At 43.2% G+C, this 19,823-nt stretch overlaps 1 protein-coding gene across 1 annotated transcript in view; it reads left to right on the top strand.

Moving 5' to 3' along the window:
* Positions 1-6,564, top strand: part of TPCN2 (two pore segment channel 2) — a gene marked incomplete at its 5' end in the record, with an annotated part of 30,518 nt that extends 23,954 nt beyond the window's left edge. The window contains 3 exons of the mRNA XM_082224718.1: positions 848-929; positions 2,045-2,130; positions 2,980-6,564. Coding sequence (XP_082080844.1) covers positions 848-929; positions 2,045-2,130; positions 2,980-3,058 — 247 coding nt within the window. The 3' untranslated portion in view covers positions 3,059-6,564. The remainder of the gene's footprint in view (positions 1-847; positions 930-2,044; positions 2,131-2,979) is intronic.
* Positions 6,565-19,823: the final 13,259 nt, after the last annotated feature.

The following is a 19,823-nucleotide window of genomic DNA, read 5'->3' as shown; positions in this document are numbered from 1 at the left end:
AACCCCATAGCAACCAGCAGTTAGTCCCTTTATCAGGACCAACCAAGTGAGTGAGGTTTCTTAAAGTTCTCTACAACATTTTGTTCTTTAAAAAATAAATACTTTTATGGATGATAAATGAAACCAATAAAAACCACAGAATGAGACAAATTGTACTGTTTGGTGGGCGGGCAAATGGGGTGGGAGAAAGAGGCACATATCAGGGCATGATAGGAAAGCTCTAAAAGCTCTAAAAGAAACAGTGTAGGATAACCCCCTAATGGAGATCAGGCTGTATCCAGGGTTATGGGGACCATGCTTATGATTTCATTTTTTGAAAATGTGTAAGCTAGGAGACCTATCCCCACTAGAACACATGGATCCCTTGTGAAGTCTAGAGCAAAAATAAAGAGAAATGGGATAGTCTTAAAGGTGACCATTCTGCTAGATAAAAAAGAACTCGAATCTGCTCCATGTCACTTACCAGGGCTAGTCTGTATGTTTTGAAGCTCATGTCTGTTCACACAGGCATACATATTGGAAGAAAGAATTCTTGGAATGCTGTGTTTCATCTTTCATGACTGGGGAGAGCTGGGATTGGAATATGCCCTGATTGTGGAACTTGCAATGCGGTGTTTTTTGAATGACCTCCTCTGAAGGTCTGCCAGTGTGTGTGGGCTGCCTGTCCACCTGCATGAGCAGCACACATTGGGTTGAATCTAGAGTTGATCATGCCTGACTAACTTAAATCCCATTTATTTCAATGGGCTTAGCCTAAACATGATTAAGTCTGGATCCAACCCATTCATTTGGAATAATAGGTGCTATTTGATTATCTTTAAATATATGTATCTGTTTCCTTCCCTAGATGGTCAAAATTATACTTTGTCTCCTGGTGGCTGATTTCCTCTGTCATCTGGGTCAATCTGTTCATTGCTTTGCTTCTGGAGGTAATGCCGATGGGCTTAATTATCACAAGAGAATTCACTTTTTGTTCTTCTTGAAATAGCAAACCCTCTGATGGATGAATGGAATAGGCAAGCTATGCTATTGTACAGGCAGTATTTGGAACACAATGTTGTCAGTATGCGGATGATGCCCAGCTCTTTCTCTCCATTCCATCTGAATCAGACTGGGCTGTTCAGTTGCTGAACCGGGTGAGGGTCAGTAAACTGAAACTGGAGCCTGACAAGAAGGAGGCCCTGTTGGTCCTTAGGGATCAGGTCCAGGCGCAGGGCTGTCAGCCTGTTCTGGACAGGGTAGCAAATCACCTGAGAGAGCAGATATGTAGCTTGGGGCTACTCCTCAATTCTAAGCAGTTGTTGGAGGCAAGGGATGTCACATATACCCAGATAAAGCTGGTTCACTGGCTGTGTTTATTCCTAGACCAAGAGGCCTCAGTGGGCCTCAGTGACCCATGTTCCTGGATGGATTACTGCCATTCCCTCTACATGGGACTACTATTGAAGATGGCCCGGAAGCTGCAGTTAGTGCAGAACACTGCTGCCCACTTGCTGTACGACATGGCAAGAGATATACCACCCCCTTCCTCAGGGAACTGCATTGCCTGCACATGAACTACTAGGCCCAAAGTGTTAGAACCAGTGTACAAAGCCTTAAATGACTTGACACCCAAATACAATGAAAACATCTTTTTTATTTTATTTTTCTGATAGCCATTTAGACATATCTGTCTAGCCCTACAATACCTCTCCCAAACAATATTTAGACTGATTTCAAAAGCCTTGTCCTTGCCTGGGCCACCTTACATCCTGGGACTTAGAGTGGGTTCAAACTGTCTGTCTTTTACTCAGCACAGAAAGGCTGCTGTGGTGATTAGGGGCAGGTAAGTCATGGAAGTTTCACCACCAATTTCTATGAAATCTGGGAAAGCAGATTTCCACTGCTCCTGGTGCACCTCACTTTTATGAGGCATACAGCTAGGCTTCCATGAATGGTTGCTTCCATGAGTAGAGTCATGCTTGCCTGGTGGGTGTGGAGATGAGAACCTCTCAGAAAGACCACCTGAAATAGCCCTCTTCCCATTCTTTCTCTTGACTGGCAGAATTTTATCCATAAATGGGACCGTCTCTGCCATCGACCATCTCTCTCAGAAGTTGAATACCAGATGACAATGGAACTCATGTTCCGGTGAGTATGGAGTGCTTAATCTTATTTCCTGATTTAAAACACGTTTTAAGGAGTAGTTGAATGGCTGTTGACACTAGAATTTCCCTAAGGGCTACGAAATTTGTGTTCCACAAGTGATTGTTTCTTAACTCTATTAACGATCAGAATATTCAATAGGGACCAGCCTTATAGACACAGTATGGTCAAGACACAGTGTGGTACCAGATTTTAGAAAGATGTATTATTTTCCCTGACTGAAAGAGAGGGAATCCCCTTTTGATGTTGGATTCTTTTATATTCTCTGCAAGGGCATATAGGATAACTGTAAAACATTTTGTGGGTGAACTGTACCTTGAAGACCAACTTAGAAAGTGTGTGCCACCACAGAGGTTATTAATGTTCAAGCGACTGTAGAAGTTGCATCTAGAGTATGTAAAGGTAAAGGGACCCCTGACCGTTAGGTCCAGTCGCGGACGACTCTGGGGTTGCGGCGCTCATCTCACTCGATAGGCCAAGGGAGCCAGAGTACAGCTTCCGGGTCATGTGGCCAGCATGACTAAGCCGCTTCTGGAGAACCAGAGCAGCGCACAGAAACACCGTTTACCTTCCTGCCGGAGTGGTACCTATTTATCTACTTGCACTTTGATGTGCTTTCGAACTGCTAGGCTGGCAGGACCAGGGACCAAGCAACAGGAGCTCATTCCGTTGTGGGGATTCGAACCGCCAACCTGATCGGCAAGCCCTAGGCTCTGTGGTTTAGACCACAGCGCCACCCTCATCCCTCATATCTAGAGTACATAAAGGTGTGCAAAATCTGCGCTGAGACATTAGCTCTGTTGACTTCTAATGGCTCCTGTTTTGTCCTTCTAGGGATGTTTTGGAAGAACCTACAGAAGAAGAGCTAATTGAAAAACTTCACCAGCACCCACATATGCATCTATGTAGATGACACAGGTGGAAGCAGCAGTTTCTTCTAGTCATGCCTGCATGCAGGTTTTGTAGCAGAAGGAAAGATATCGGGAATCTTTCTGAAGGAAGTACTCTATATCTTTGATTTTATTTTTGAATGGTGCCTGTAGTACATGGTCTTTAAAGGTTTGTTTTAAAAAGTTCGTTTAAAACATTTTTTTAAAAAAATCCTAATTTGACTTTATTTTAAGTTGACTTTTATAAGCTTATGGCACTGTCACATTAAAAATACAGAACTTTAAAAATCTTGGAAATAATGTGACAGAGCAATTAAGTCTTTTAAAGAAGGGAAATGCATTAATGACACTGCACTTTAGAATGGAAACTGTGGAAGATGTAGAACTACTATGCTGGCTTGCTGCTAGCATTTAAAAACATAAACTCTGTAAGTTGGACTTAACTTTTTCTGTTATTTTTGTGTGTGTGATATGCCACGGACAATGCCTTGATAACGGGGAAAGTTCTTGGAAAATAGCATCTTTTTTCTTTTAAAAAAGTAAATATTTAATGCAAAAGCGTGAGGATTGAAACAAGACGCCATTGTCCTGGGAATTCTTTTCCAATATCACCTGCTCCAAAGTGGTAAATCTATGACTGTGTATACGCACATCAAAAACGCAATCTTCTCCAAAATTCTAGGTGCTGTAGTTTACCCCTTAGAGAACTGCATTTCCTATCATCGATGAATGAACTATAGTGCCCAGAATTCTTTGAGAGGAAAATATGCTTTGAATGTGCTTTAATGGTAAAGTGTATATGCAGCCTAGGTTAGAATGAATAATGCAGTACCAGTACAGCATCTTCATAGCAATTGCACTCAGTTGTTCCTGTTGCTGGGTTTACACTGAAGCAGTTTGAGAACCGCAGACCTGCTCTCCCTATTTTAAATTCCCACACATGCCTTATTAAATGGATTGGCAGTTTCACAATAGTTGAGCTTGATGGATGGTGCCTCCTTGTTGTTGTTGTTGATACACAGATATATATATTTATATGCCTTGTTGCAATAAGGGAGACATGTGCATTGAAGCAGGCTTCTGTGCACATATGCCATGTCTTGGTTTGGGAAACCTGTGGGCAAATTTGATGCTCACCAGATTTCTAGGAGGACCCACCTCTTTCTTGCAGCGTGGAGGAGAACGCACAGCCTCATTTGCTATCTTAGGCTGCTATCTTATCATGCGCAATGCCTTGTGGAACATGACTGCTTCTGGATTAGCACCACTATGGTTTTTATATGGCAAGTAGAAGATGAGAGGGAGCACCCCTTTGCTCTTAGGGGTTTTGCTTCTACACATTCATAAAATTGTTAGACTGCCGAGTGCATGTTTCATTCCTAATTGTACTACCCTGCCATAGTTCTGGCTATTCCCATTATCATCCTTTTGTTTCTCAGGGGTTTGGTTTTTTGCTAGAAAGTTACTTATGGGATCTTGAGGTTGCATGGAGCTGTAACTTCCATACATTGCCATACTTACGAAAACTGGTGCTTAAAGCCATGTTTCAAGTGTAGACTCTGAAGTTATTGGCAGTGTGAAATAAAACTTCTAGACAGCCTTTGGTATTTGGACTATTGCGTTGCTGATGAATCCCATTAGTCAAAGGTGAAACCAACATCCATTTTATATTTGTAAAATGAGAATTCGAGGCTGCTGTGCCATCAAATTTTAAAAAAACAAAAAATAGAATTACAGTAGGAAAATCTCAGTGCTTTTAATTGTAGTAGTAGTAGTAGTCTAAATATTTGTCTTGGGCATTTAGACAAAATTCTCTTGTGCAGGAATGAGCTGTGGTTCCATCACAGCATGTCTGCAATACCTTGGGATGCGAGTCCTTGAAAGAGTCCTAAAAATACAGTTTTAGAAGTAAAAGTAGTTCATTACACCATGATATAGACAGCAGATGTTATGGAGACTATCCCTGCCGGTTAAGGAGTTCTGTGTTGTGACACATTGCTTCTGATATCCATTCCTGTGATTCATTTAGTCAGCAAGAGCTATTAAATAGCCCCTTTCTGTTATTTTCATCATAAGGTATCCTCTGCCCCCTTTTCCCCATTCTCCTTGTAAACTTCATCTAGCAAGTAGATTCTAGATTCATAAGCAGTTCTAAACCAAGTAACCTCTTGGCCATTGCAATCCCGAAATTTTAATTTCTTTAAACTGTCTGTTGGGATCCTTTTTCCTATGCTGTGCATAGCTTTGAGGGTTTAGTAACTTGGAGGTCCCGTGCCAGGCCCCTGAGAAGTGCCACTTGTCCCCAAACCACAACCTGGGGGGGGGGAAGTGTACAGAAAATCGAACAGGGACATCAGAATGTGTTGAATAACCTGCCGCACAAATTAGGAACACTGGCATACCACGTTCATTCCTCAGGAAAACAGTTCCAATCTTTGCAGTTGACGATCAAAGATAAATGGAATTGTAAAAAAGAAGCAATGAGTAGTGATCCCTTTGTAGCAATTTCACATGTATGCTCCATTATACCAGCCCTGGGATTATTCCTGTCTTAGCATCAGTAGAGCTCTTTCAGGGCAACATACACGTTCAGTACAGCCATATGGTAGAATACTTCCAGCCAGGGCTGGATTTAGGTTTGATGAGGCCCTAAGCTACTGAAGGTAATGGGGCCCATTATATGTCCAGCTGTCCTTTGTCAACAACAAATTGTCACTGTTTTTTGTTTTGGATATATTCTATATGGTAATTTATGGACCTAATAGGTCTCTAGAACCATTTGCACATAACAAATGTATTTTATCAAAGTTTTTGATCCAGGACATCCAGTTTATTTTCCCTTTACATTTTTGGAGGGCCCCCAAGAGAGCGGGCCCCTAAGCTATAGCTTTTTTAGCTTATACGTAAATCTGGCACTGCTTCCATCACTGCACCACTTCAGACTGCACATAAAGGATTGCAGTTCTGAATGCTCCCCTCATACAAAAATAAAATAAAAAATATGCCTGTGTGTACAAGGCTAGCACATTGGGAATAATGAACATACCATAGCTGTCTCTGTGACATGCCAGATTAATTTACCCGGTTCTTCATTTATAATAAACTCATGGGAACTTTGGGATTGTTTTTTATGTTCCTCCATCTAATAATGGCTAGGTCATGTCTTAACTTAGTTTCACCTTTAGTTGTGAACAGTATGTCTCTGTAATTTTTAACCTTTTCAAATTACAAGTAAATTGAGCATTTTTCTATACGCTTAACACCAGTTGGGGCTCCCAAAACGTTCCTCTTATGCAACTTTCAATAAAATAAAATAGTGCCATTTGACCAGTACAATGTGCCCAATATATCAATGCAACATACCTTTTATTCATGCTCTGGGATCTTTTATAGAAAAACCACTAGGATTGTGTATTTTGTGATTTTTAAAAATGCATTAAAATTAAGTGTATCAATGCAAGTCCATTACTGAGAGCACAAGAATTTGAATGTAATTACTTGTTAATATAGTAAAATATTTTTGAAACAACTGGAATCCTCCCATTTATTTTGTGTGACTGCTTGTTTGAAATTGGGCTGTCTGAAATATTAAGCTGTCCTCTGGTTTTCTGAACATTTTGAGCATCTAGATTTTTGGGGGCAGTTTTGTCTGAGGTGGGTTACTGTCAACTCTTATCCGTGCATTGTTTAGCTCAATTGGTGTTGCCACATTTTTGGTTAAATTCCTGCCTTATGAGTCGGATTACACAAGCAAGCAACACAGTAATATTTGCTCATTCATTTTTTATCCCGTGTTTCCTCCATGGAAGTCAGGGTACCATCTCTTCCCCTGCTTGCCAAATCAACTATATCCTTAAAACATCCTTTGAGGTAAGTTAGGTTGAGAGTCACTCAGTGAGTTTTATTGCTGATCAGGGAATGGAAGCAAGGCTTTCCCAGTGTGGTGAAGGGCATAGCTCACTGGCTGAGCTCCTGCGTTGCATCTGAAAGGTTCAAGGTTCAATGCCTCTAGTCAGAGTTGAAAATGTGTGCTACCTGAATACCTGGAAAGCCATAGCCAATGAGTACAGACAGTACTGAGCTAGATGGACCAATACATTGACTTGATATAAGGCAGCTTCCTGTGTCCTAGTCTACATTGCATGGGCTCTCATTGAAGATTGACTTTGATAATGTCAGACCAGTGCAGTTATTTACTGTACAGTGGTACCTTGGGTTACAGACACTTCAGGTTACAGACACTTCAGGTTACAGACTCCGCTAACCCAGAAATAGTACCTCGGGTTAAGAACTTTGCTTCAGGATGAGAACAGAAATTGCACAGCGGCGGAGGGAGGCCCCATTAGCTAAAGTGGTACTTCAGGATAAGAACAGTTTCAGGTTAAGAATGAACCTCAGAACGAATTAAGTTCTTAATCTGAGGTACCACTGTATATCTAATGCACAGAAAACTACTCAACACAACAGAGTCTGACGAGGATGAGTGTTGTCACTTTTACCAGGAGGGAACTGGTGAACTGTACAAGAAATGACAGTTCAAGGCCTTTAAAAGATTCATGTTAATGTTAGATTTGTATATAACAAAACAAAATGTCGTATTCAAAGAGAATCCCCTCCCTTTGTCAGCCATGTATACTTGAAAGTATGTCTCCTTCATTGTAATGGGTACAATATTGCTGCCTGAGGAAACAAGATGGTTTTATAGTTTTCTATGCAATCTGCGTGCAGGTGTTATAAGTCGTAGTCACAAAGTAGACCCATTGAAACGAATGAAAAGAAGCAGCAAGCCGGAGAGAGATGTTTGATTTCTGTTTGAATCCAAGGCTGTGGCTTTGGGGAAATAAGTCTTTCTGGGGTGTTAATGTTGTGAGCCCCTCCAGCGTAGACACTTCTCACCTTGTTTATTCAACATGATCCTGTTGGCATCTGGGGGCATCTGATTGGCTCCAGCTGGATCGTCTCCCTCTCAGCCTTCGTGCTGCGGAGATTCATCAACCTATGGCTCCGATGTAAATCAGTGACTCAAGCTTGCTGACTTGAGCACACTTTACTTAGCACAGTAAACTGCACAAAAGAAGAGGCTTGAGGCTGTAGATACATACTAAAACTACGGATTTATTTTACATAAATCAGAACAAAGAAACATGTCGTCTGTCCTTGCCGTCTTCTTGGAGAGAGACTAAAAACAAAAGCAATACACAGAGCGGATGTTCCGCTCACGGGACCCAGCAATCTGTTCTGGAATGTGAACAGACATGTGACATGTAACAATCCCACATATCTGCAACAGAAGGTGGAATAGAATCTCCAACAGATCCATCCTCATGCCCTGTAGAAATAGCTTGAAAATCATTATCAGTTTTTACCGTAATCTCCCCATCTACTTATGCTGGTCTATGACTGTAATAAAGATTTGATTTGATTTGACTCCTCATCTACTCAGAAACAAGGGTCATTAAGCTCAGTTATGCTGACTCCAAAGTAAATGTGCATAGGTATCATCTTATACCAACATTGCTCTTTTCACTGTCTACCCCATTGTCATCTGGTAGAACAGAACAAGTTCATCCATGGGGATAGAATCTAGTGCAAAAGATGACCCCTCCAACTGGTGTGTATGTATGTGTAGTGGTGTGTAGTGTTTCTGCATTTTTTGTTTTTCTTATTATACCAAAGGTCCCAATTCATAGCAATCATGCAGGCATCCATGCAATTCCCAAGATGACTCCACATCTGAAATTGACTGCAAGACAGATATCTATAATTCTGCAAAGGTAGACAATTTCCATTTTCTCGTTCATCATCTTGGACTCCCAACTACTAGAAAATAGGAAACTAGTGAACCAGCAATCAGGTATGGCCAAAGAAAGGAACCTAGGAATGTTATTTATTTATTTATATCCTGCCTTTCCCCCTGACAGGAACTCATGGCTGCTTACAGGTAAAACAGAAACAGCTAGAAAACATATGGGGGATGATGACAATCTTTTTCATGAAACCTTAAGAGGCTAGCGTCAGCTGAAAGTTGGCATAAGAAAGAAAGGAAATATGTTAAATTGTTACAGTCTAGAAGACAGACAAGTTGACTTCCTAAAAGAGACATATTTTGTCTAGTGAAAGAATAAACAAATGGAATCGCCCCCTCTTTTTTCCTTTGTCAGCATGGAAGCTTGGCTAGATGGCCGTTCTCTTTCTGGTCCTGAAATGTACGTGAGAACTGTAGTGCAGGATTGGGCCCTGGCAGCTTGGGTTGCATTTCTATCCGGCAGAGGAGTGTGGTTTTGTTCCACGGAGATTTGTGATGCAAATCTGTAACACTATAGTGTTGAACTGCCACGGCCTTGGGTCATGTCAATATGGTGGTAGGTCTTTACAATAAAGATCTCATTGAGGTGAGCAGGAGAGCTTGTCTAACCTGTATTATTTTACTCAGTTACATCTCCTTTCTCCATTTTGGGTTGAACCGGTTCCAGCCCTAATGTGCTGCTGAGCTGTTGCCAGTGCGCTTTTTATTAAGCAATGGTCTTAGAAAGTAAAACCCGAGTCTTTAATGTGGCCTCTCCTACCTGTTTTAATACTGGTGAGAATAATCTTATATTTCACCAAACCTATGTGTATTTAGTTTCTGGCTTCCTGGATAATTGAGGGTTCCTATTAAAAAGGCCCGAACAATCCTTGCTATAGAAAAACGGCTCTAAAGACCTTCTCTGTTTGGAATTCAAGGTGAAGGTGTTAAACCCAGACAATAAAACTCAGATCAAAGTAGCCAACAGAAGGAGGCCACAAGAAGAGCAGATTGTCCTTTCGACTCCATCACATCACAGAAGGTGCCACCTCTCTCTTTTCGTAATTGAATTTCATGAAAGAGGCAAAGCCATTCTTTCGAAAGGTAATTCAATCGGGCCGCTGGCTGGATCGACAAGGAGAGCACCTGCTTTGTTTGCTTTAGATTTTGGGCTGCAGACCCTCCTGGCCTGATGGGGGTTGGCTAATCCACTATCCCAGCTTGCGGGGGCAGCAGCAACACCTGTTGCCCAAGTGTGCTGTTAACCCAGTTCATATTAGTCAGGTTTTGGATTCTGTAACTATGCTGTGAAGGACGTTCATCCTTCCAGCTGTGCCGGCTGCAGGAGAGTCGAACAGCACAAGACCATAAATGTTGATAATGGCTTTTTTTTTTTTTTTTTTGGTATGGCCATAAACTTGGTCACATGGGGGGAAAATAGAAGGCTGAAATGTCTGTTCACAAACTGGAATTATTCTGGGCATGATGTATCATATGGATGGAGAATATTCTCCAATACAAGTCTCATTTTATTTTGGGCCTGGCTGGCAGATTCTGCCTCCTCCTACAATCAGGGCCTGAGGGAAAAGCCTGTAACCATGCTCACACAACCATCGGGTGACAGTCAACTTAATTTTACTCCTAGTAGACCCATTGAAATTAATGGACCTAACTCGTAGAATCATAGAACTGTTGGAAGGGACCACAAGGGCCATCTAGTCCAACCCCCTGCAGGAATCTTTTGCCCAACATGGGGCTCGAACCTATGACGTTGAGATTAAGAGTCTCATGCTCTATCGACTGAGCTATCCCAGCTGACAATCAAATACTACCCTTATTGGTTCAGATCCTGTCATGCATTTGACCCATGTCAGCAAAATGATAGGTGAGGACTGCCTGCAAGAAAACAGAACAGATATTTTAAAATGCACACACAATGCCCTGCCCCCACATTATTATTACTTCATTGATAGGCTCATACAAAGACTGCTGGTGGAAATCCTTTTTGCTTCCATAAATGCTTCTGTTGGTCTGTCATTTATGCAATTGTCACTGTCCCTATTCAGTGTTTTTCAAGCACTATAGCCGCTCTGTAGGCCACAGCTTTATCTACAAGACCTTCTGGACTACAGCTACTGAGGTTTGGGCAATTCGAGGCCAGGCAAATGTTCTTAGCTTGGCTGGAGAAAGCCTGAATATTTTATCAGACTCATTTCTTTATCAATAGTTATTGGATACAATTCCTACCTCATTGCTAAATATGGAAAGTGGAATCCCCCATTCAGAGCAAACCAACTAAGTCAAACATCCTGATCTATTATGCGGACTGGAATACAGTTATTCTTCAGATTGTGTCATGTAGTTCTCAGCTCAAAGAAACGTATAGGGAAATGCATGGTTTAGGAGGAAATTATACAAGAATGCATATTATTGGTCAAGTTTAGGGGAAGTGACTACAATAAAAATGCGAATTTTCTGCAATTTTTTTTAAAGGGATGGAATATATGATGACTGAACACATCCAAAGCTAACATGAACTGGAAAGAGACTTATTCATTTATTCCCTAACCCAGCATAGGTCCCACCAAGAAGGAAGTGCCTCTATAGGCCATATACATATGCTGCAATGCAGGGGAAGTACAGAAATGCGGTAACACAGAATTCAGCTTCCTGAGAGTCAAAGTTTTTATTTTAAATAAGAAGCAGGTACTTATCTTTTAAAGGCATGTTTAAAGGTATGGCTGATGCTTTCTGAAATCTCAGAAGCTGTGCACCCATCTTTTCTAACTATTCTCGAGTCTCCTGAAGACACAGATAAACTGCCTTCCTTTGCAGACCAGCAGATTTATTTATTTTATATAAAATGTCAATTCCACCCTTCTGGTACTTGCACACCATTGTGTAAGTCTGCTGAAGCAAAAGCAACAAAACATATTGCGGCAAACAAATTTATTGCAGCAGTTTTGAGTCCATTTTGTTAGATGCATAAAGTGTTACGTCAGTTGGCAGATAGATATATTCACATACTTATCCCCCCCCCCATTTCATTGCCGTTTAGTACCCCCCTGCAGCCTCTCTCTCTCACACACTGCTGTATCCCTGATGTGTATATATAGCCAAGCAAAGATAATACTTCCTGCATCTGATGAAGTGGAGTTCAGTCCATGGAAGCTTATGTGACAATAAATCTGCCGAGGCTTTTAATCTGCTGAAACTCTCGGCACAAAAATAAATCTTTATGCTTATATCCTGCAGAGTCATCCTGTTTGAGCAGGGACTTCTGCTTGTTCAGTTGAACTTCCTCTCTTTTCCTCTCCCCATGCACTCCCCCAATCTATTCTGGGGGAGGAGAAGGAGGAGAAATTTGATTGTGCAAGCACAAGTCTTTGCATGAATGGGACAACAACTTGATGGCTCATGCTCACGGTAGCTGCCTTTTGCTCCTTGTTCTGCTTCGATGCTGGAACAGTTTGTTGATCTTGCATGCCATAAGGATTACATGAAGAAGGCTCCTGAATGCTGGCATGCAAGGCTTCAGGCTTACATTGGTGTTGGAGGAAGGAAGGCCCTAGACCTGTGTTTTTCAAACATTTTGAAGTGGTACTCGCCACGAAACTCACTCACCTCTCCACACGTTGGATGCCATTTATTTTATCTTTTTGACATTCATTTCACACCCAAATTAGCATGAATGTGGTTTCTAGGCACACTCACTCATCCGAGGAACTGACCAGACCCAGAACTGCTTAGCATCCACAAAGTGGTGGCCTCATGGGCCTTGAGATCACACCCTGGAATCTGGCATGCATGGAGGGCGCCACTTATGTGACAACCCACTTATCAGGCAACAGGAAAAAAGTACCCATTTGTCTCACCCCACTGCCTGATAAGGGGGATGTACACAAAGGGTTCCCTTTTTCAGGAAGGGAAGGATCTGGTCCCCTTTTCCAAATCTTTTTACAGAGGATGTCCAGTGAATGCGCTGACTCTAGTATGCTTGACATCCTCTGTAAAAAGTTTTGAAGAAAGAGAAAGAGACCCTCTTGCCACCTTCCTGCCCCTTGGCCCATCCCTTCTCACCCCACCAGGGCAGTGGCAGAAATCTGTGGAACATCTTCTTCTCTTTCTTCTACGTTTTACAGAAGTGGATGAGCTGGCCCAGTTGCATCTGTGCCTCTGGGAAAATGATGATGGCAGCCACAACTGTATAGACCCTGAGCCTGGAGCAAGGCGCTTGCTCTGTAAAAAGCAAAACAAAGAAAATAAAGGAAAGATGTTGTGGCGTCTGCTGCCATTGGGGTCCTGTAGTTTGGGGCCCTCTGGACTGCAGGGCCCCAGACCAAGGTCTCACAGACTGGCCCTTGTGGTGCCACTGCAAGGAACAGGGTAAGGTGGAAATAATGTGGTTTATTTAACTCCACCCATTGGTTCAACTCAATTGAACCAGGGAATATCTTGGCTCAGACCTCACTCTCTTAACTACCACCTTTATTCTGGTTTTAAGGTCAGGTACTTCATATCTAGGGAAGAACATCATATGTCTAGATTTGTAGGCCTGAGGCTCTGCTGAGTTAGGTTTCTGGAAGCCAGAGTTTTCCCTGCCATTTGCTTTGTACTTTGCCGCATGGGGTTATTATTTTTTCCTCTGTTTTGAATGGTTGCCATAATGTTACTGTGCAAATACAATTATCAGAAAGCTCTACGTGTTACAGAAGATACCCTGAATATTTCCTTAGGGTCACCTAGTTCATATTATTTATCGCCAATCATATGACACAGCAGGTGCTGCCTTCCTGTAGTCCAAAAATGCCACTGCAGTGAAAGGGTCACATGCAGTTTGGGAGATGTCGCCTTAAAGTTGATTCTGTGTTTAGCCAAGATTCTGCGGAATGCCAGTATGTTGTTGGCACAGACAGATCCCTAATTACTATCTCTTTTAAATACATTTAAAGTGCTGTGCAAATCAAAAAGTAATTGCGGTGCTTCCATGCAACAAAATAAAAACGCCTTTGCAACTCAAGTATTTCTGCCCACGGGGCATTTACCAGAAAGAATATTGAGAAATGTGGGTTTGATTCATGTAATTGGCTTTCTGCATTGCCGCCATGAAGGGCTTGTGCTGTTCTTTACATCAAAGCATTTTCACTTATCCTGAGTGCTCACTGAGTGGTAAAGAGGGTGGAGTTGTATTTGGTGCCAAACCAATTTTGGGGGTTGGCTGGCCGCATAACCAAAGATGTGTCAATATGGAATTGCCTGTGTCTGTTGGGTCCCCCAACCTGAGCAGCAGTCTGGGCTTTGACTCAGAACTCATCCAGATCTGAAGCTGATCAGCAGATTGGGATGGGGGAGGGGGCTGGATGCAGAGAACCCTGAATAGGAACCTCCAGAGTCCATACCTTCCAAGCCTGCACTCCCTGAGAAAATGTATGGGCAGCAAAAACGACTCCTGCCCCCCCCCCGCAGAATCCTGGGAATCACAGTTTACAATTACCAGTGTCTTTAACAAACTACAGTTCCCAGGGTTTGCTGAAGATGCCATGGACTTTAAATGTGTTTTGAATTTAGAAATTGTTGACACAAATTGTTTTCTTGGAACTTTCCATGGTGCAATCCTTTGGGCCTCTTATCTAGGACATTTTCACGGAGTTGGCACATCCATTTTGGAAGCATGGCAGTTTAAATTCTATCGTGCAATTGTGCACTCACTTGATTGATTCCGGGCATGTTCTACTTATTTCTGAAAGCAAAATCAGTTTGGTTACTTACCTGTGCTTCTGGTTGGAAACTATAGCATGCAGCTACAGACATGAGAACTGCCCCTGGAAAAGCTAATTGCCTGGACATTCTCTTGGACTTATGGATTGTACTGATATGCCACAGGTGTTCCCGGATATCTAAATGTCAGAAAAGGATTCATTTCCGATCAGTGGACATCTCAAAATTTGTTGCTGAAACCCAATAAGGTTCTGCTTTGTTTTAGTCCGTTGCACTATAGACTCCCTGGACAGCAGTAATCTGGTAGAATTGGGCAAGCATCACAGAACAGTAGGGGAATGCTGTGGATGTAGTCCATCTTGATTTCAGTAAGGCATGCATGCAGGGCGCCGCGTTGCCATTGCATTGCACTGCACTCCATGCAACGCCTGCACGCATGCATTGCCTTGCACGCCCGCCAAGGGGTCTCCCCGCGGTCCGATGCGTCCCCTCCGGCGCGGATGCAGCATTGCAAAAATAAAAAACCCCCGACGCACCCCTACCTGGGGGGCAGCCTCCGCCTCCGCCGCTCCGCCTCCGCGGGGATCCCCGGGCTCCATCCTGCCGCCCGATCTCCGCGGGGGCGCAGGCAGGCTGCGCGGGGTCTGCGCGGAAGAGCCCTGCCTGCCCGGCCGCCGCCGCTGCGCTCATTCCATGGCCGGGAGAATAACGCTTCAAACAAAACGCCCGGCCCGCCAGGCCACGCTGGGAAACGTAGTTCGCGCACCCCGCGCGGGCGCGGAGCCCAAGGCGCAGAGCGGGAGGGAGGGAGGGAACCCCAGGGGTCATCGAGTGACGGCGCCCCAATCGAAAATTTGACTTTTTAAAAAAATCTTTCAATTTTTTTAATTTTTCCCGCGGCACACCAGGCAACATCTCGCGGCACACTAGTGTGCCGCGGAACAGTGGTTGGGAAACACTGTGATAGACATCTTCAAATATCTAAAGGCTGTCACATGGAAAATGGAGCAGGCTTGTTTTCTCCTGCTCTGGAGTGTAGGGACGGGTGGGTGAGCGAGTGAGTGAGTGGCAGCCGCCAAGCCTTGGCCGAGAGCCAGGAAGGGCCTCCCCGGAGGAGGAGGAGGAGGGAGGCGCAGAGCGGGAGGGAGGGAGGGAACCCCAAGGGTCATCTAGTGACGGTGCCCCAATCGAAAATTTGACTTAAAAAAAAATCTTTCAAATTTTTTAATTTTTCCCGCGGCACACCAGGCAACATCTCACGGCACACTAGTGTGCCGCGGAACAGTGGTTGGGAAACACTGTGATAGACATCTTCAAATATCTAAAGGCTGTCACATGGAAAATGGAGCAGGCTTGTTTTCTCCTGCTCTGGAGTGTAGGACTCAAACCAATGGATTCAAGAAAGGAGGTTCTGACTAAAAATCAGGAATAACTTTCTGACTGAAAGAGCTGTTTGACAGTGGAATGGCCTCCTTCAGGAGGTTGTGGACTCTCCATCCTTGGAGGCTTTTAAGCAGAGCCATCTGTCATGGATGCTGTAGCTGAGATTTCTGCATTGGAGGGGTTTGGACTAGATGATCCACGGTATCCCTTCCAACTCTACAATTCTATGATTCTATGCCATACACCACTGATGCACTATTATTATGTCATGAATGTGTTGCAGAACACCCCTGTGATAAAACACCGGTCCAGGTGGTGGTGGTGGTGGGAGAAATACAGCTTCCCACTGGTGGAAGGGCTGCAGTAGTAGAGGACATACTTTATATACATAAGGTCACAAGTTCAATCTCCAGCATTTCCAGGTAGGGTTCAGAAAGTCTCCTATCTGAAACTCTGGACAGCTGGTGCTACCCAGTGTGGATAATACTTAGCACTTTGGACCTGTGCACTGATTTGGTGTAGGGCAGCTCCCCATCTTTCAAATTCTTTAGCCTTCCTTCCAATTTGGGGATGTGGCATGATGGAAGGTTGATGCTGCATCTGTGACCCATGCCACCCATCCCATGGAGTTGACATTATTCTGCCTGTATGTTTCCAATGTGCAGTTTGGCAATGTGCTGGGGAAGGGATAGCCCACTCCTTTTCATGTGCCACAGCATGATGCAAATTGTGTGCATGTGTGTAAACACACACACACACACACACACACACCAGCTACCGGGGGGGGGGATGCATCCCCACATCTCTGAAGTCATGGGTAGTTTTGACTCCCAGTGGGTCTGAGATCCCGAAGCTCAAGACACCAGATCCAGCAGCAACATCTCGTCCACTTTATTGTTGTGGTTGGTGGGTTCAGAGCTGGAATTGTTTCCCCTGTTGTCACTTTCTTTTCGGAATGCCCTTTTGTCATTTCAGCCTACAAGATGTTGCTTGTACTTAAATATACCATTGCCAGTTTCACTGAGGTACCACAAACAGGTTGGCCTTTGTGAGAAAGCAGAACCATTCTGAAATGAAAGCAATGAGGGAATATCTGTGTCTGGCATAGACACAGCCTGCAAAAAAGAAAAGGGGGTGAAAAAAAATCAATGCTTTGATCATCTATAAAGAATAACAGCTGTGTTGAGAAGGTTTGTGGTGGTTACCTGGCATTATCTCTTTTTGCAAAGGAAAGTACATTGTAAACCGGTAAAAATTAACTGCCAGAGCACAATGCTGTTTTTGTGACTTAGGAATTCAGATAAAGCTCTGCTTCTCTTGGCAAGCGGATGAAAAGAACAGAGTATTTGCATACAGGTGAGGCAAGGCTGTAGTCCAAGCCACTGCCAGGTATGCAAAGTCCTTCCAGCTGTGAGTGCTATATTTTAATTAAACTGGATAGATTTCCACCTGACCAGTGTGTGGGAGGCTTCAGAGATGGGGCAATACCAAGAAACGTCATTGGATGGCAGCAAAGCATTTGACACATAAACACCTGGCACATCCAAGCACCACATGGTGACGTTCCAGCGACTGTCAGTCAGCGAGCTGGAGACTGTGGACCCAAACTCCTAAGCTGGCTCGAAACTCTGACATACAACAGAAAGAGTTTTGAATGGGCCGTTCTCAAACATTGTCATAATAAGCCTCTGTTAGCCAACTGTTTAGGGCCTTCTATCTCTGAAAGTCGCCGCCTCCGTCACCAAAGAAGGTTACTGTACCTCCAGTAGCTGTCAGGGCTGCCCAGCCTGTGTGCCACATACATTTCTGTGTGTCACATACAAGACTCCCACCTGATAAATTGGCCAACGGATAAATTGAAGTAGATTAGTAAGGAACAATGTGGTTGGCAATGCTCACTCTTATTCTCCCAGTCAGGCATGCCAGGCAACAGATAAAAGGAATAGCCAGAGAAACCCAAAACCACACCTGCAATTCTGTGTACAAATGAGACACCACTTGTATACTTGTAAATGTCAAGCATTGATTGAGCTTTTCAAGAGGCTTTAAAACTATTCAAATGATTGAAATCTACAAGGTGTTCCCAATTGCAAATGCTGCAAAAGGGCAATTTTAATTTACCAAAATTTTCCATGACCCTGTAGCTTTTAAATTCTAAGGTCTCTGCTGTTTGGCTTTAGTACACTCAGGACTTGTGTGATATTAAAAGCATCTAATCCAACAGGAGTCAGAGGCAGGAAGCGAATCCTTTGTTTGCCTTGGCTTGCTGTGACATCAGAGCAGGTTCGCCAATGGCATAAAAAGAGATGGGACAAGAAGAGTTCTCAGAGGAAAAAGATTTTACAGGTGACTAAAAACACAGCACAGCATATTAACAGGCCCATTTCTGAACATTATATAATGTTGTGCATTTACTTGCAAGTAGAGACACAGGCAAACCCTGCCCTGAGGAGCTTACAAATGAAAAAGAGCAAGATTAAACATGGAACAGTTTAGATAAGGAAGGATATGAGCATTATTTCATTTCTGTATACGTTTAAGCCGTAATCCCAAACAAGTATGTACCTATTCCCTGACAACTATTGTAATTAAAATAGGTATTCAAAATGCTATGAACAATAAGAGCTTGATTCTGCCACATAGGAGGGTGTCAACCCATCTAGCAACTTAAAAACCTTACCTGCTTGCTCAGAGAAAGCTATGAAAAACAAATTGGTTATTGCAATTTGGCACTGCATGCCCCTGGTTTGGGCTTTGGCAAAGGGAAGCTGGCGGAAATTTCCACAGCTTCATCTGTGAAAGTTCTTCTTTCTAGGCAGCTCTTTGATTGAAGGGGTAGTATTAACTCAGGCACAGCCTGGCAGTGTGTGGGGGAAAAGATTATTCCATGCATAAAATGGCATAAAATTGTGATCTTTCTCTCCCCATATTCCAATTGGCCAGACTCCCAAGGAGCAAAATATCATACTCTCAGACTATTTACTGATCAGTGGCCTTTTTAATGGATTTCTCTTTTTCAGCCACGAAATAACCCAAAGTTTTAAAGTAGACTGGTATTTTCTGATGTTTGACATAATAATGATAATGATAATGATAATGATAATGATAATGATGATGATGATGATGATAATTTATTTATTTATACCTCACCCATCTGACTGTGTTTCCCCAGCCCCTCTGGGCCGCTCCCAACAGAATATTAAAAACACGATAAAACACCAAACATTAAAGACTTCCCTAAACAGGGTTGCCTTCAGATGTCTTCTAAGTTGTTTATTTACTTGACATCTGCTGGGAGGGCATTCCACAGGGCGGGCGCCACTACCAAGAAGGCCTTCTTCCTGCTTCCCTGTAACCTCACCTTTTGCAGTGAGGGAACCACCAGAAGGCCCTCGGAGCTGGACCTCAGTGTCTAGGCCAAATGATGTGGGTGGAGACACTCCTTCAAGTCAGAATATAACTTCAACTGAATAATGGACCTCAAAAGGATGGGTAGCTCCTAGAATTTGGCCAACATGCTATTTACTTGACTCAGTACTCACTTCTTGCCTGCAGTAATTGATGCTGAAAAGCCACCAGTAAATATGGACTGTGAAATGATACTCCACTGGTACTGAGCTACAGGGTGCCCTCAACCCAGGGGTGTATGGGTGCACACATGTGCATGTGAGGGAGCTGAGATGACAGGGCTCTTCTGTTTATAACTGCAAATTTTCTGGAGAAATTTCTATAAACAGGATCTGCTCAGCCAAAGTAAGGTTAGATTACTGGTGTTACATAGCCAGACCCTTTCACGGTTTAGCTAATCACTTCTTCATTCATTTGGAAACCTCAGGTAATTCAGGAACATGCTTGAATTTCAAGAGTCAAGGCACACAAGAGCTCATTCTCTAGGTAAATGT

The sequence above is a fragment of the Podarcis vaucheri genome (assembly GCF_965113315.1).
Source record: "Podarcis vaucheri genome assembly, chromosome: 1".
NCBI lineage: Eukaryota > Metazoa > Chordata > Lepidosauria > Squamata > Lacertidae > Podarcis > Podarcis vaucheri.
Note: the sequence above shows the minus strand (reverse complement) of the source record. Positions and strands in the feature narration are given on the sequence as shown.